This window comes from Callospermophilus lateralis, chromosome 5, assembly GCF_048772815.1.
Source record: "Callospermophilus lateralis isolate mCalLat2 chromosome 5, mCalLat2.hap1, whole genome shotgun sequence".
Classification (NCBI taxonomy): domain Eukaryota; kingdom Metazoa; phylum Chordata; class Mammalia; order Rodentia; family Sciuridae; genus Callospermophilus; species Callospermophilus lateralis.
The window spans coordinates 3,552,822-3,570,522 of record NC_135309.1 but is presented as its reverse complement, the minus strand read 5'-3'; the positions used below and the strand labels follow the sequence as shown (position 1 = coordinate 3,570,522).

Genomic DNA, 17,701 nt, shown 5'->3' with positions numbered 1-17,701 from the left:
ATCCGTAGGACCATGGCATTTTCAAACCCGCTGGCTCCCATGCAGGTAGGAAACCAAGGTAGAGAACGGGGGGAGTGGCACCCTTTGAGGTGGGACCTGCCTTGGTTCTCCATCCTGTGCTAAATCTAGAGAGACTACCAAGCCCACTCCTGCCCTGAGAACCAATCATGTGCCAGGCCACAACCTTCTGGGGACCCCCATACAACATTCTGCAAGCAACACAGTGAGGAAAGGCTCAAGGCCCAGGGTTCTAGGGAGCAAACACAACACTAAGGAGCCAGAAACTGTCCTCTCTGGCTGCGGTTCTGCCCTTGATGGCAAACCCTTGAGCTTCTCTCTCTCAGTTCAAAATGCTGATAAGAATTCTGCCAAGTTGAGTCACAAGGTTGCTATGATGAGGACCAGTGCTGGTAGAGAGGCCCCACTTAACCGTCATGCTTTCAGGTGCCCCAGGGGAAGCCGAGGACACATCAAGACGTGGATATTCCCCTTCCCAAATCACCAAACTCCCCAGGCCCTTCCTGGGCTACTCTGAGCATGCAAACAAACCTGGCACTGAGGAGCAGTCGGGTCTGTGTGTAACCTAGGGCACTTCACGTTCCCTTTCCATCAGCAAAACTACCTAAATTGTCAAGAAGTCCCTCTGCTGGAGAGGTTACAGCCCTGAGCAGGCAGGATGGTCCCAGGGAGCAACAGACTGTACCTCACCCCACTCTATCCCAGAGGCTGCTCTGTGGGAGAAAGTGGAAGCCTCAACCGCTGACCCCCCCAAACAGAGCCCAACTTCCTAAGGGTGACCTGCAGATGCTGGGCTGATCCTTGGTCACCCAGCAACCCCCCAACTCCCGTGGTCACTGCTTAGGGGATGAGGCTGCAGGTACAGCTGCTAGGCTCAAACCAAGGGATCCGCCCCTGACAAACATTTCCCTGGGCAAGGTGGTGGTTGAGGGAGCAGCCCGACCACTGTGAAGGCGAGGGTGAGGCAGAGTAGGAACGAATAGGGGACTGTGTGTCCCACCCTAAGCAAAAGGCGCACCTGGCTGGAAACCCAGGAAGCAGCCCAGGAATCCCGAGGGGCGCGGTACAGGTGCTCCCTGGGGGCGCCTAGGGACTACACCGCACCGGATCCCGGCGGGAGCAGCTTTGGTCCTCGAAGCCAGCTTACGTACACTCCAACACCCCACGTCCACCTGGATACCCCAACACTCTCCACTCCTGCGTGCAACTGCACACCCTTAGCACCCCTAGTGCCCCGCGCACATCTGAACACCTTGTGCTACTCATTCGGACACTCCTGTACCCCGCATACACCCTCAGCACCCCAGTACCCCAAGCGCTCCCACTCACCCCAGCACCCCACGCACCTACGGCCGCAGGAGGGGCCAGCACCACAAGGCTCTAACTCCTAGGGCCCCGCCCGCCCCCTGCCCGCCCCGCCCCAGCCCCAGCCCCGGCGGGCGCCCCCTGCGGCGCTGCCCCGCCCCCGCCGCCCCGCGCCGCCCCGGGCCTCGGCCCGCCGCCCGGCCGCCTGCCCACCTGGCGCAGCGCCGCCCTCGGAGCCCGCGCACCGGTGCACACCCGTGCACACCCGTGCACCCCGCGCACCCCGCGACCACAGGAGGGTCGAGTGCCGCCGCAGCTTCTCCTGCTCCCCGGGCCCGGCCCGCCCCGGCGCCCGCGCTCTCGGGGCGGACTCCTGGCCCTCAGGTCCTCAGCCTGGCAATGGCTCCACTCGGATACTTCTTAATGCTCTGCAGCCTGGAGCAGGCGCTGGGCAGCTACCCGATCTGGTGGTGAGTGAGCTCCTCGCGTTCTCCCCGGCCCGGGTGCCGCCCCAGAGCAGCCGTCCCTTCGGGCATGGCCCCTGAAGACGCTCCGCGCGCGGAGCGGGTTGTCTTCCTCGTCTCCACTGGGACCTGTTCAGGCAGCGGGTAGCGAGGTTCTGGAGGCAATTACCGCCCCATCTGGGTAGAGGGAACGGAGAAGGTTCCAGCTGTCCCCAGCATGGATCGGCGTCGGGCATCGGACAGAGGTGGAAAGAGGGTCAGTTTAGATAGCACTAGCCTAGGCGAGGGGCGAGGGAAGAGGGCAAGCGGGAAACAGCGCTTCTCCAGAGACTCTTTTAGGGTCTCTCTCTCTCTCTCTCTCTCTCTCTCTCTCTCTCTCTCTCTCTCTCTCACACACACACACACACACACACACACACACACACACACTTTAAAACAAAGTCAGAGAGACAAGACTGAACAGCTCGGAGCTGTGCAGTTACGTAAAGACAGCCCGGACCCGGCGGGGAGTGGCGCGGAGCGGGCGGCGGGCGCACAGGAGCCAGCTCTGAGCCTTGCGCGCCGCCCGGCCGTTGCAGATGTGGGGGTCCCCAGGGACACTCTCTGTGAGCCCGCTGCCCGCTGCCTGCATATGTCTAGCAAGGAAGGGCTGCTGGAGAGAGGGATAAAGCAATGGATTTGAGAGCGAGGGGGAGGCTCCAGTACTCGCATCGGAGAGCAGCGTGCTGTCTGATCCATTCCACACAAGGCACGCTACTTGCGAGACCCTCCTCAACTTGGGGGTGGAAGTACAGATAAACCAAAAGCAAGGTCTGCGTTCTCCTGTCTCCAGTCTCCGCTGCATCTACCCTGAAGGGAGGGAGAATAAGGGCGACTCTTCCCCACGGGTAATTCCTCAGAGCACCCCACCATCGTGCAAGGGTCATCCCAGCTCCGACGCGGGGACGCTTGCAGATGCCCTGATGTGAGGAACACAAGTGGGAGGAATGCGGGCGCCAAGGGGCTGGAAAGCGCCGCTGATGGGGACCTAGTTGGACAGAAGCCTCCCCGCAAACATGCACGCTCTCCCCTCCCACCCAGGAACAACTCTCCGACGGCTTGCCTAGAATTATAATAATTACACCGAAGGGAAGCGGGGAGACCGAGCGAGCCGAAGTACATCTAATCCGATAATAATTTTTCTCTTCGAGATGGTTCAAGAGAGGAGCCAGGGAGCCTGAGGTGGGGACGCGGGGCCAGGCGCAGCAGTGCGGGGAGGGTGGGTGGGCAGCTAGGGTTGCTGAAGCCCGGCGGGCTGCCCGCTCCTGCGCCAGGCTGCAGGGCAGCGGACACGACATCCGCTTCAGACATCCCCGCATGCCCCGCGTCCCCGAGTCGCGGCGTGGCACCTGAGGCGCTGGGTGGCCTCCCCGGGCGCCGGCTGAGGCGGCGCGCGCCCCTGGGCGCAGGGACACTGACGCGCGTCCCGCCGGCTGTGGGGAGCCAGGGGCAGCGCGTCCAGGAGAGCCCCGCGGGCTGCCCGCTCCTGCGCCAGGCTTCTAATTAGAACCCGCCGCCGCCGCATTCCTGCGCGCAAGAGGAAGCGCTTCGCCCCCGCTCTCCTCCCATGGAGATGGGCTTCGTCGCCAGCCTCTGGGCTGCCCTGCGACCTGGAATCCTTGCCCCGGCCGACCGTCCTGAGGGTCCCTAGCCTTGCCCACCCACCCCAATACAGATTCATAACCCTTCTCACCTGGGCTGTATGAATTCCATCCCAGATGGACTCTCAGATACACTCAGTCGCACCCTGGCATTCTTCAGGTGAGCCAGGAGGGATGCAGCCTTCCCCACCCCCCCATCAAGAGACTTGGGCAGCCCTTTTGCCCCAGGAGGCAGGGGGTGGCATGGAAGTCCGTCCCCTATGATAGGGGTGGGTGGGAGGGCCACCTTTCCACCGGCCCACACTCCCACTTTGTTCTCAGTGGGATTCTCACACTTAGCAATTCTGCTTCCTGAGAAGAGGTTCCCCGCCCCCCTTGTGGAGGGTGACAAGATAGAGTCCTCCTCCTGCCTCCTTATCCATCCCCGCCCCACCCGCAGCTGGGCAAGAGCACACAAAGAGGAAGGCTCCAAAAGTCAGTGCCTCAGTGACCACGGCCAGGCGGGTGCAGTCAGGTGCAGCTGCTTCAGGAAGCTTCTCTTTCATCTGCACCCTCTACCTGCCCAAGCTTCCAATGTTTGGTCTTTCCTGTTCCCACTCTGGGCCAGGCGGATCATTTCCTAGGGAGAGGAAGGGCCATCTTAGCCATTGTTGGGTGAGCTGGTGGTGAGCAAGCAGAGAAGGTGCTTAGAGGACTTTCTTTATGACTTCTCACCTTCACCCTCAGCCTCCCTGATTGGCTATTTAGTTTCACCTTCCCTCCCTAAAACAAAGCAGCTAGCCCCACCGATCTCCTCCCTGTCCCAGCACCACACATAGAATGTGCATGACTGGGACCTCCTCACCTGGATAAGCCCAGCCAGGAAGCAGCTCACATCAGGAGCAATTAGGTTTTGATGCTGGTGTGACTCTTGGGGGAGGGGAGCGGGGAGGTGTCACTGCAGCCATTGCTGCAGGCAGCCCTGTGGGAATGTGAAGGGCTGCCCACCCCCAGACCTGCTCAGTGGGGCTGTGCCTTCAACCCTCCATGTGGTGCTCTGGAGTCCCAAGGCAGAGTAGGAGTGAGCCCAGAGAAACTAGCCATTCTAAGCAAGACCAGAGCAGTCCAGAGCTGGGTGGAACTCCAAGAAGGTCCATCCTGGGATCTTCAAGTGACAGAGGGGAGCCAGGTGAAGGGACCAGACCAAGGCATAGCCCTACAGGAACACACACTGCAGGGAGGTATGTCTCTTGCTCCCTCCACTCGCCTATTCAGTTCTCTTTTCATGGAAGTATAATTCATCAGAAGAGCCCACATATCAGCGGTCAGGTGACGCGGCTAAGAGGACATGGAGGACAGTATCCATAGGTACTGATTGATCTGAGATGTACTGTGAGCTCCTCCTCCTTCCCATGTCTGGGCTGATGGCATCTCATCATGTCCCCAGCAAGCCCTTGGAGGCCAGCCTCTCCTCCCCAACCTCAGCAGCTACTGGCCCTCTTCCAAGTTCCTGTGCTTCCCTCACCAGGCTGCACTCCTGCCCAGCCACCTCTGACCTCCCTTCACAGTTCTCACCCACTGTCCCTCCCTTGGGCCCTATGCCCTTACTGTCACTTGGATTTCCCATCTGATTTGGCCACTGCCCACTGCCTGCAAAGCAGGGTGAGCCCATGCCCTGGCCCCTCTCTCCCAGCAGGGCCCCTCTCTTGCTGCTTGGCCCCTCTCTTGCTGCTTTGCCCCTCTGTGCCTGCTGGACATGAGCTCCTAAGCACAGAGGCCATGCTATAGAGCAGTATGAGGCCAGTGTCCAGCCTTCTCCCTGCTCCTTGGTGGCTCAGATTTAGACAACTCCCCCTCTGAAGGACTCCCTGGTGCCCTCAGAGCCTGATGCCCATATCACAGTGACAGTAACACTTCATGAGTGTAGGACCATACCTGAATCCCTCCGCTCAGTGTCAGCCCTCTGTGGCCTCTTGCCTCCTCTTTGACCCCAACCCCCACATGCTGGCCCCACCAACACAGATGACCTGGGGTGGAGCACGCAGCCCTTCCTCCCAGCTTAGCTCCACCTGGAGGTGCATGGTCATCAGTGGTCCCACTGCTTGTGGGACCAAGCATCCCAGTGGAATCAGGGTTGGTGATGGAGAATGTACAGAGAATGATTGGGACCCTAGGGAGGGGTGGAATAGAGAGAAGTTTCCAGATGAGATTCACAAGCTCCTGTGATGAGAAGCATGTGGCCAGCAGTGCAGAGCAGATGAGGAGAATCAAGAGGCCAGCTGGGCAGGTACTGGTGACAACAGGGACACAGGAAAGGCTGAGCAAGGTGTCTCGCCACCGCCCCCCCCCCCCAGAGCTGGCCTGCTCTTTTGAGCCTGCCCAGGAGGATAGCCTCCCCCATCCCATCTCTCTGTCTTTTGGGCCCCTTTCTGCACCTCTAGCTGGCCAGATCAGTACTCAGCATACAGAACTTAAAAAGCAAGAGAAACCAACAGGCTAGATGAATCCTAGGCCTGTGCTAGGAATCTCAGGGAACTGCGGTGAGGATTTCTTTCTAGAACCGACAAAAATCAAACTTTTTACAAGGGGCACAATCAGAAATGGCTTCTGGAGGAGAATCTGTGGCCAGAATCATTGTGGCACACAGGACCAGGACCAGAACCCACACACTAGTTCATGGCAAGCCCCTTCCTGAGCACAGAGCTCCTGCCTCAGCTCACTTGTCCCTCCTGGGCTGCGGTGCCTGGGAGCCTGCCTAGGGCTGCATCTCCCAGGCTGCTGCTCCGTTTCTTCAGACCTTGTGCCTTTTTACCCTGTTCAAATGATGCTTATTTGCATAAGCCTTCTAGCCCCTTTGTAATCAGCTGGATGGATGAGGTGATGGATGGGTAGTACAGTCACATTGAATGCAATCTCAGGGGACCACCAATGGCCTGGTGGACACTTCTTCCAGAGTCTCTTGGACAAACCTCCAGCCTAGGCAGATGGAAAATTCCAGCCCCCTGGCAGCTCTGCCTCCCTTCTCATGGTGTGACTCAGGAAGGAGGAAGCAGAGCTCAGATTTGTTACCTGTATCCAGAAACATGGCCGGCACTTCTCGAGGTATGGTTCGCCCACCAGAGCCTGTCTGTGCACAGCTGGTCAGTTGTTAGGAAGAAATAGAAACAGAAATTGGAAGAAGAGTTCCCGGTGCTGTCACAGCTGTGTCACATGCTGCAGTGTTCCATGCCCTTTACCAGAGTGACTGGTGTCTGCAGAGCACCTCCACACCTGCTGGCCTGTCTGGACCACCTCCAGAAGGGAGGGTCTTCCACACACACTGCTGCCCCTGCCCCTGTCCTTGGAGGTTTACATTTGCCCCTGTTGAGAGAAGTTAAAAGGCTGGGGACAACACTGCTGAGAGGTTTCAGAAAAAGGCTGGCTTGGCATCTCTGAAAGCCACTGTGTGGCTCCAGGAGAGGAGCTGGGACCCAAGGGTGCAGGTGGTGGACAAGAAGGCTGGTTTGGGCTCAGAGTGGGGAAAGGCTGCTTGGGTTGATGTTAGATGGCGATCTGCAGAACCAGAGGCTGAGGACAGGAAGCAGGGAGCCGGGAGCCGGCCGTAGACACAGCGGCGATCCTGTGACACCACTGGGGACAGAACCACATGCTACAGCCACTACCACAGTCCTCCCAGTAGATGCACGACCCTTAAATCCACAGCCAGAGGACAGGTGTTGAGGGCGCTGGGCTGAGGAGCAGGACTGAGGCATGGACTTGCCACATGACCTGACGCCTGCTCACACGGGATGTGTCCTTCCCTTGAGAATGGTCCAAACATCACCTGCACCATTGGGGCTGGATGTGGGTGCGGGGTGCTCAGTGAGCAGGAGGCACTGTTCTCCTCTCCTCTGGTCCTACCTTTCCCCTCTGCCACCATCAGGAAGGTCATGTTGAATGAAGAACAGGTGGACAGATGGGCAAAGGGTCTTTCCTGTGGAAAACAGGCACTGCACTTGAGTTTGGGCGGACAGGAGGACACAATTTAATGTTTTCACCACCTGCCCGTCCCACTGGTTGACGAGATCCCAGCCCTGAGGCTCAGGGGCCCGGCCTCTGCCTGTGCCTCGGTCTCCCTCCCAGGTTCCCCAGGTGACACCCTGGAGGTGTCTCACACATTGGAGCTTCCACATTCCTTCCCCAGCAAAACGTGCTGCCGCCGCCCAGGGAGGCTGGCAAACGCATGGCCGCCGGCACGGGAGCCTCCCCGCCTGCTGGGACTCGTCAAGGTATGTGTCAGTAATCCGCAGGCCCGGTGGGGCAGGACTAGGCGCTGACTGTGAGGGCCCCAGGCAGGGCTGTGCAGCCTGGGGAGGGAGGCAGTGGCCCCGACCCCAGGGGACTGGGAACCCCCCAGCTCAGAAAGTCTCTGGCCACTAAGAAGTGCCTCCCATGGATAAAAAAAGTCCAGGTGGCTCCCGGGCAGCCCCTGCTGGCGAGGACAGACTACTTGGGTCATCCATCCACTGAGAGGGTGAACAGCCCCACACTTGAGGTCATAGATCTGAGGATGGAGATCTTATCCTGCCCGCAAAGGCCCTGAGGTCAGAAGACCCTTCAAAACAGGACCAGTGCTCCGGAGGCCTTCATACACGCAGCCCAGCCAGGTCCTCTGCAGCAGAGACCCCCCCACACACACACACACGAATTCTCCTTGTTGCTCAGGGCTGGGCAGAGCCGCTGTATCCTCCCTGCCTAGATCAAACTCTGTGCCAGTGAAGAATAAGACAGGAGAGGTGCCTTCTACCCCAGATGCAGATGTGGGAGAAGTTGGGTGAGGGTCAGAGGCACCAGGAAGGCACCAGCAGGGCCAGGGCACACAGCTCTCCTACTAGGGGTGACCCCTGAAGAGCTGTCTTGGGATGGGTCTATCCCCAGTAAGGTCAAAGGAGCAATGCGGACCTGGGAGTGGACACAAGTCCAGCCCCTCCTCAACCTCTCTCCTGGAGCCTTGGGTAGGTCAAGACCCGATCACCTTGTCTGACAGAGAGGAAAGGTGAGGCCCAGGCCGGGCAAGGCTGTCACAGTGAGCCAGCGAATGCTGGGGCCCAGCCGGAGCCCACATCCAGGCCCAGTGCAATACCACTGGCCTCAGCCCTACTACCAAGCCCTTCTCCTTGCCAGCAGCCTACATGAAGAATGACTGGCAGGTCCCCTGCTTGCACCTGGACCCCCTCCCTGGGACATGCAAGCACAGAGTTATGTCCTTGATGCACAGGTGCTCCGACCTTGCCAAACTGTACTACAAAAAGAAACCTGAAAGCCTGCCAGCCCCGGGAAGACTTGCTGGGGAGCAGCAGTGACTCTGGAGCAGGACCCCATGGGCTACCAGAACCCCACATCCACAGGGTATGAGGAGGCCTGCAAGTCCAGCATCACAGGGCCTGCCCTGAGCTAAGTGCCACCAGAGACGTGACACATGAACACTAAGACACACTTGAGACCCAACAGAAGCTGGAGGCCCTCGGCCCAAAGAGGCCAGCACTGTCCCAGGCTGGGCTGGCCGGCTGCCTGCCTTGAAGTCCTGGGCTGGCCTCCTTCCTCCAGCATGTCACAGCCAGCATCTCTGCTGTACCCCTGGCCAGGTGCCCGGCCTTTCAAAAGGAGCGAGGGGAGGAGGGAAAACCATTAGTGCTGGCGGATGGCGGGCGTGGCTCGTGTGACTGCGGCCACAGCTGAAGCTGTGAGCGAGGCACAGGGTCCGCTTTCCAGCACAGCATTCTGCAAGCTCAGAGTTGAAGGCAATGGTCTCCCCTTAAAAACCAGTAGGACTGAAAAACAAAAAGCCACCAGCGTGAGAGAGTGAGGCAGGACACACGTCCCACGCAGGCTTCTCCAGTCATGCTCATTTCACTCTCAGACGTGCTTCCCACGGAAGGAGAGGCCCATTCTGCTTTCTAAGGTCTCCTGTCATTGTTGAACAATGTCTTCCTCCTTGATAGTGACCATGGGGTGGCCTCCACTTGCCGGTGCTCAGGCCATGACCCACTTGCCCAAGCCTAGCCATTGGCCCTTTCTGGCCGGGGCATGGTCTCTGAAGGCTGTGATTCCAGAGGAAGGCACAGCGGTGTGTTCCACATGGACACCAAGTTTGGGGGTCTGGGGGACATCGCCTTGTCATAGTGGGACAGTTGAGAGCCTTTCTGCTTGGCCAGGGGGCAGCTGAACAGGGGCTGTGCATACCTTCTGAGACTTGGTTGGCTGTGAGAGGGGAACTGGAGTGAATTCCTCACAGGGTGAATCACCAAGGCCAGGTGCAGGGAAATGGGTGCAGCGAGGGCGGGCCAGCCTCTCGGCTTCTCCCCCTGGGGCTGGGCAGGGCCCTCCAGTTCTCTGCTATTGCCACTATCCCCGAGGCAGGGATGGACCTCCCTGTGACCTGGATGGACAGACAGGCGGGATGCAGGGCGTGAGTGGAAGTTACTGATTACAGGGTCCCACTCCCAGTGCTCACCTGGGCAGGCCGAGAGTGTGATCTGAGCCCAGACTCCATGGCCCTTCAAGTGAGTGACCTTGAATAAAGGCCTCCTCTCGGTCTGGACGCTGGTCTTCGTCCTCTGAAGCCCCTTTGTGAGAGGTAGTGAAAAGCCTGCAGGAACCCGGTGGGAGTTGGGTGGGCACCTGAGGCTCCAGGCAGGGGTGGATCCATGCTGGAGGGGTGAGACCTCTAGCTTGGCTGCTGGCCTGTAGATGTCTCTTGGGACCGACTGCCAGACTCAGGGTCCACTGGCTGTGTCCCTGCCCACACCTGGCAGCTTTGCATCCTGTGCCAGCCTACTCTGGGGTGTCCCCATTGCTTGTGTATCAATGGTACACCTGGCTCTCTGTAGCATCCTTGTGTCCTCCAGAAGGCAAGTTGAAGGTCTAGACATCCGGACCCTCCCAGTTGCTTCTATGGAGATGGGCTGGAGGGAAGCAGGAGAGCAGGTGGCAGGGACCTTGGGATCCCTGTGAACTTATACTCAGGGCTGTGGAGGGCAAACACATTTTGCATTGAACTCAAGTCTTTGAAAATTCCAGTCTGCCCACCAGCCTTTGACATCTTGGAACATCTGAGCCACAAGTAGCCTCAGAATCCAGCTTGTCTTAAACCATCAGCTCTGCTGTCTTGGGACCACCTGAGAGGACCCTGCTCTAAACCAGGGACCTCCCCCCAGTTCAGCTGAGGTGCCAAGAGTCTCAAAGGACAGGACAGAGTAGACCAGCCCTGGGGGGGGGGGCGCAAGACTTGACAAGGGGCCACCACCCTTGACCCCCTCAAGGACTATCCTAATATGCAAATGGAGCAGGACGGGAGGTGGGCATCCTGTGACATCCTATGTCCTTAGCCTGTGGTGGCTGGATGTGGGAGCTATTGAGCCATGCCATTGAGATCAGACTCATCGTAAATGTTATTTTGCATGGACCGGGCTTAGTACGTTTTAGGATCACCATAGGGTATTGGGAAGGGAGGACCTTGGGTCCAACATGCTGGAAACCCTGTTTTGCCATCCCAACCCAACAGCATGCACAAGCTCCTGAAGGCTCTCCAATTGTCCTGCAGGTTGTGTGTTGGAGGGAGCCATACACGGGAGAGAGGGTGTCATCATCATCCATGAGCTCTGTCCAGTGGTCACATGGGAGATAGGAAGGGGGAGACAGCTGGGGGTTGGAGGAACCAATTTAGCACAGCAAGGCCCTGTGCAAAGCAGGGCACTGTGGCACAGGTGTGGCGGGAGGTGGATCCTCCGGGAGGGCTTGCATCCCCAGAGCTTGCGGCATTGGGCTCGTGAAGTTGTGTCCCTCCTCAACACATTTCTTTTCCCCTTTGGACCCAAGAGCTTAGAGGGTGCTGGGACTCAGGGAAGGTGGGAAGTCCAGTATGAGAGGGAGAAGGGAGGTGGTAAACCTTAGGCTCCTACTGCTGTAAGACAGGGGCTCCTGAGGCTCACAGGCCTGTCTGCATCCAAAGCTCAGGGTCTCAGGAAGCCAAAATCAAAGAGTCTGTTGGGCTTGGGAAGAGCCTGTCTCTACCCTCGTCCTCGTGGTCAAGGAGCAGTTGCTACCTGTAGGATCTACTCTCCCAGTCCTGGAAGGCTGTGGTCCAGGGTCCCTCTCAGCTCTTAGTGGTCAGTCTATGGTCCTGGAGTGTGGCCCCCTTCTCAGGGCCAGCAATTTCAAGGTGCATCCCAGGCTTCAGAGAAGACTCAGAGAGCTCAGGGTGGCCACAGTAACTCAGATTGCCCGACATTGATTTTCATCTGCAAAATACCACTGGGACATCCTCTGCACAGTTCTGGGCCCTGGGATGGGGAATTTGGGGTCCTGCCAGATTCTAAGCTTGCAGAGGTTTGGGGATAAGGATAAGGCAGGTGCCATCTACTATCCAGGCCAGGTCCTCTGGGTGCAGAGCAGACAGCTGAGAGGAGCATCAGGAGAGCTGAGGTGGAGAAGAGCCCTGGGAGGAGGTCTGTGTCCCCAGATCTCACATCACATCTCTATTAAGGCTCAGGGCAGTCTCCAGGTGCCAGGCCACTGAGAAGGACCTCTCCAGCCTCCCAAGACAGACAGAAAAACAACATCTCATTTTCACCTGCCACTAGTTGCAGCAGGGTCTTGCCTTCCATCCTAAATGGGGGTGGCTGTGGCCACACTGTCACAGGGAGAAGGCAGGCACTCTCATCTCAGGCAACAGTTGATGTGGAGAACACAAATGCCATCAATTCTCTAAAATTGTGTAGGAACTCAACCACGTGTTGGGTGAGCTGAGGGTCACGGCCGGGGACCAGGAGCCTGCTTTCCACACGTCTGATTCCTCCTTCTGTACCTGTGCTCCACTCGTCCTTTCTGGGCCAGCACTTGAGGAGGACATATCCAGCACCCAGACCAAGGGTTGCATGAGTAGCAGGTGCTCTTGATGTTGTTCACTAAGGACTGATGAGTGGCTAGGTCAGGAACTTGAATTTGACAACCCTCAGCCATCAAATGCTTGGACTTGGTTCCTTGAAACTGTTCCCTCTCCACCTGCTCCCTTCTTAGTACTTGGGCACCTCAACCCACAAATGCAGACTCCCATGTCTGTGTGACTGGCCCAAGAGCCCAGGTGAGTTTGATGTCATATTTTGTGCATCCTGAGAAACTGTTCTGAGAGTGGCTGGAAGACATGAGCACTCTGTGCCATCCTGGGTGGGGCACTTTTCAGCTTGTGAAGTCCTCTGCCACTCAGCGCCACCATCCTAGCCACAGCTCCCAAAGGAGGCCCATCCAGGCCTTCCCCTCTCCTGGCCCCTGTCCCAGACCAGAGCCCCCATGTCCTCCTAGAGGGTGCCACAGATGGTGGCTTTGCAGCTATTGATTCATTAGGAGCACCTGTGTTCTCCCTGGACTAGAAGTTTGTGTCCTGGGGATTTGGGGGAAGGAAGGGACAGTGTGCACAGTGTGTACTTCTGTATGATGTTTCATAGGACAATATATCTTGTGTGGGGTTGTTAAGGCCCAGTTGAGCCCTCTTGGGCCTTATGCCTCTCCCTCATCAGTGAGAGCCCTCTCAGCTGCTGCCCCCACCCCGGGACGCTGCAGTGCTGGGGCCTTCTTGGGCCCAGCTCTCTAGGAAGGAGAAAGGGTCTGGGAACCCTAACTCAAAGAGCCTTGGGGTTCAGAGAAGACAAGAGAGGCCTCGCCTCCAACCTCCCCAAGTCCATGAGGACAAGCAGAGGGACCCAGTGAGGATTGGTGGGGGCCAGAGCAGCTGCTGGAACCCTGGTTGGGGAAGGTGGCAAGCTGGGGCCTGCCAGGGCAGTGAGGGGAGCAGAGGAGCTGACTCAGCACCCGGAAGAGCTAGCGCTGGGAGAGTCTGGGGAGCCCCCTCTGCCTCCCAGCAGCACCCCACCCTACCCCGTCCTGACTGCCCGGCGAGGTGGGAAAGGTGCTGAGACTGCAGGCCCTGTCCTGTCTGCAGAAGCTGCAGGGTCCAGGGCTGGGCATTCATCAGCTCACTTCCCCCATCCACCATCGGCAGCCCCGGAGTAAGAGGCGACCTCTAGCATCCAGCCGTGGAAGCCACCTGTCCTTCAGAAATGGTCACAGCCCCAGGATCAGTTCCTATTTTGAAGACAGCTAGAGAGATGAGTCCTCGTTTTTTCTGTCTAAACAGATTCCTTTATTTTCCACTTGTTCTCCGTCTCTGAGTCAACAAAACATCCAACAACAGTTTCCTTCTTGTGGATGGATGGACGGATGGACAAGACAGGTGTAGCTCACCCCTTCCCTGGTGGCTTTGAGTAACCAAAGAGAAGAACAGGTTCTGTGGGCCTCAGGACTGAGCCATTTCTGAGAAGCTCTCAGATGGAGCCACAACCTACAAACCTCTCCCCACAACTTTCTGTCAGGGAGATTGTCGAACATCCAGAAGAGATGCAGAACCTGAACCCCAAACACTGCAGGTCCACACCCCACGTTCCACGCTGCCTGGAGCACCCTGGACCTGCCATCCTCTCTGGTCCATCCTTCCCTCTTCATGCTTTTGTGTACAAGCCAACCCCCGTCGCCCTCCACTACTCGGGCATGCACGTCACTAACTAGCACCTCCTGTGTGCCAGTGACATCACATGTATAATGTCACCCCATAGAAGGGGTGGAAGTGAAGCACCCTGGTCCTGGTGGAGGAGAGGTCCACCAGGGTAACTAGCCCATCCCCAATTAGACAGAAGGCTCCCAGCCATGAGTGGTCAGTCCCCCAGCTCACCGCACTTACTTGCCCCTGAGGCACCTCAGCTGGGGCTGGGGCTCCTGGCTCCCACCATGCTCAACCTCCACAGAGGCTCCCTCTGCACCCCCTTCTCATTCAGGAGGCCTGGCAGGAAGTGAGAAGGGCCAGCCAGAGGGAGACCAGATGTCTCCTCCAGTCTGTGCCTGCCCGTGTGCTGGACACCCATACAACCCCCAGCTACTTGGTCCTCAGAGACCCCTCTCCCTGAAACTTCCACTCATGGCTGAGGGTGTCATCCCAACACCTCGGGCTGCCTGTGAGGGCGGACCCCAAAAGGAGAAGGCACAGCTGAATTCAGAGCCCCAGCGCCATGTGCAGGAGGGGACCCAAGAGGGAGCCGAGGAGGAAGCCTCAGCAGTCATCAGAGTGGGGGACGTAGAAACCAGGATGGAGAGAGTTGGACAACAGGTGATGGAGGTGTGGGTGCTTTGAAGGGAAGCATGACTGAGGTCCAGGGGAGATTCTTCTTAGTTTTTACAGCTAGGAGTATCTTGGAACAGGGTGGGTGCCAGTGGAAGCTGGACCAGAGGGCGGGCTGAGGCATGGAGGGAGTGGCTAGAGCTTTTCATGACTTGTTGCTGCAGGAGGTAAGCAAGTGCCCAGTGGGAAGGCCTGATATGGGTACATCTGGGGGCCTCTGGTTTTCAGTGTGGTCAGCCAAGAGTATAAAGGAGCATGAGATACAGCCACACCCTTCTCCCTGGTTCAGTCCTCCCCTCTCTGGGCTCTGGGGCACCTGGCCTGCCCCTCCTCTGTCCCACTCTTGAGGGCAGGGACCACTGATCCTGGCCCCATTCCAGTTTCTCAGCCCCTGAGCCAGGGCCCAGGCAGAAGGCTGACCTTCTGCTAGGCATAATGGCACGTGCCTGTGATCCCAGCTGTAACCCAGCTCGGGATGGAGGGTTGCAAGTTAGAGGTCAGCCTGGCAACTTAGCAGGACCCTGCTTCAAAATAAAAATTCTTGGAAAGGGCTGGTGCAGGAGGCAGCTCAGCAATACAGCTTGCCTAGCACACAGGAGGCCTTAGGTTCAAGGAGAAAGAAAGAGGAAAGCTGTCCTTCTGTCCTGCCAAGTGCCACTCAGACTACACTCGGAGCACCCATGTGGTTTGTGCAGCACTAGCATGGACACTAGGGGATCTCTGTGGTCTGTACCCAGAGAGGAAAATGTGAGCCATTCCCATCCCATGTGGGGCAGGTGTACTCTGAGCTGGATCTAAGAGAGAATCACAGGAGCATGGAGGGGAAAGACCATGTGACTCTGAGACCAGAGGTGGCCCCCCAGGTGCTCCAGGGCCAGCCCTCCCAGTAGCACTACAGGCAGGGACATGTGAGGAAACTTGGCAGGTGTCACCTGCCCGCAGACCCCACAATAGTGGGGTGAAGAGCAAGCGTGACCCACAATGTCCTGCACACAGGGGACCCGTGACACCATGAGTGGGGTTTGGAGGCAACAGAGGGGGTGGTGGTGGGCAAAAGGCAGTTGGACCCACTGGAGTCTCTTTCTGTTCTTCCCACCCCACCCTTCTCCAAAAGGACTGGGCAAATCTTTCTTTTAGATTGAGGTGCAGTTTTATAGGGCTGGTCCCGCATCTGAGGCTCTGCATCTGCAGGGTTAACTGAGGATTGAAATATTTGGGAGAAAATCCGTGTGTCCTGAACCCTGGGGTCCTATTCCCTGAATGATACACTTTAGCAGCCATCTACACCATGCTACATTGTGTCAGGCATCATTGTAATCTAGAGATGGCATAGGGGACAATGTGCCATTTTATGCAAGGGACTTGAGTAACTGCAGATCTTGGTATCCATGGGAGATCTAGGAGCCAGTCCCCACCCTGTGGATACTGAGGGGTGCTGTGTCTTGAACACATCTTATTGAGGGTGCATGTCTTGTATCTTTTGGGGTAAATAGCCAAATATGGGCAGGAATGGGTTTCATGTGATTCTTGTCCTGATCACTCCCCTACTCCAGAAGCTGAGCTTCTCCTCCTGGGCTCTAAGGTGCCCCTATTTAGGAAGCCCCTGGGCAAACCAGGGGCTACCTGCTCTGGGGTCCATCCCAAGGCTCTTTAGTAGCCAGCAATTCTAGTCTCTGCATTCTCCAAAGGCTTTGGGGGCTTCCACCAGTGTCCTAATGCGCCCGGGATTCCTGCATTCCCAAGGGTGGGGGTGTGGGCCCTTCTTTTCCCTCCCACATCCATCAGTTTGCTCAGTGCTGTTTCAGGTACACGGATGGGCAGGGCCCTGGCTTTTCCTTAATATCAAGTTTCCTTCAAAGCAGAAGTGTCCTGCCCCTCAGTGCACATGTGCCCCCAAAGCAAAAGGCCTATGTGTGCCCCAGGGCAGGGCAGCCTCCCCACTGTGTTCCCGGCTGGCCCTAACCACCTGTCCTCCTTGCTAGGTCACTGGCCATCGGGCCCCAGTACTCCTCTCTGAGCACACACCCCATCCTCTGTGCCAGCATCCCGGGCCTGGTGCCCAAGCAGCTGCGCTTCTGCAGAAACTACGTGGAGATCATGCCTAGCGTGGCTGAGGGTGTCAAGCTGGGCATCCAGGAGTGCCAGCACCAGTTCCGTGGCCGCCGCTGGAATTGCACCACTGTGGATGACAGCCTGGCCATCTTCGGGCCTGTGCTCGACAAAGGTACCTGCCCTGCCACCATGTGTCCTCTCAGGGACTTGGGAAGCCTGTGAGGGAGGGGCAGGCTGGCCTGGGATGCGCAGATGCAGGGTCCCTGGGTGTGCCTCCTCCTCCCTCCCTCTCAGGAGCCAGGGCTTCTAGGGAGAAAACCCCAGAGGAGCTGGGGCTGTGGGTTGGTCCAGGAAAGAGAGGACGGTGGGAGACTGGGTGTTGGTTGGCTGCAGCCAAAGAGCAAATTAACCCATAATGTAGTGGCTAGAGCAATGATTACCATGTGCCATTGCAGCCTGCTGGCCAGGGGTGCAGCTGCCCATGTCATGAGGCCAGCCCAGCTGGACATCATGAAGGGCCTACTGGACGGGGGCTTCTTAACAGCCTGGGGCCTGGATCTCAGGGCAGATATAGGGAGAGAGAGGAAGAGACAGACAGAGACAGAGAGACAGAGGCAGAGATACAAAGAGAGAGAGAGAGAGAGAAAGAGGCACAGGGATGGAGATGAGAGAGAGACAGACAAAGACAGAGAGAGGCAAAGAGAAACAAAGAGACTGAGACAAGGGACTAGGGGACAGAGACAGGGAGAAACAGGTAGGGAGACAAAGACACAGAGACCCAGAAACAGACACAGCCAGGCAGAGAGACAGAGGGAAACAAAGAGAAGAAACAGGAGGCAAAGGTGGAGAGAGAGACACAGAGGGGGACCATGGGAGAGAGGACACACAAAATGCAAGCTTTTGTGGCTTTGGAACAAAACTGAGGAAAATCAAATGATTGGAATCACTTCTAAGCATACAATCATATGCATTAGCACATTCATAGAGTTGTGTGACACAACCTCTCGTTCCAGAATGTTTGCATCACCCTCAAGGAA

The 17,701-nt window shown here is 57.7% G+C and overlaps 1 protein-coding gene across 1 annotated transcript in view; it reads left to right on the top strand.

Annotated features, from left to right (window-relative positions):
- The first annotated feature begins 1,722 nt into the window (after window positions 1-1,722).
- Window positions 1,723-17,701, top strand: part of Wnt3a (Wnt family member 3A) — a 39,232-nt gene continuing 23,253 nt past the window's right edge. The window contains exons 1-2 of the mRNA XM_076855599.2: window positions 1,723-1,793; window positions 16,595-16,836. Coding sequence (XP_076711714.1) covers window positions 1,723-1,793; window positions 16,595-16,836 — 313 coding nt within the window. The remainder of the gene's footprint in view (window positions 1,794-16,594; window positions 16,837-17,701) is intronic.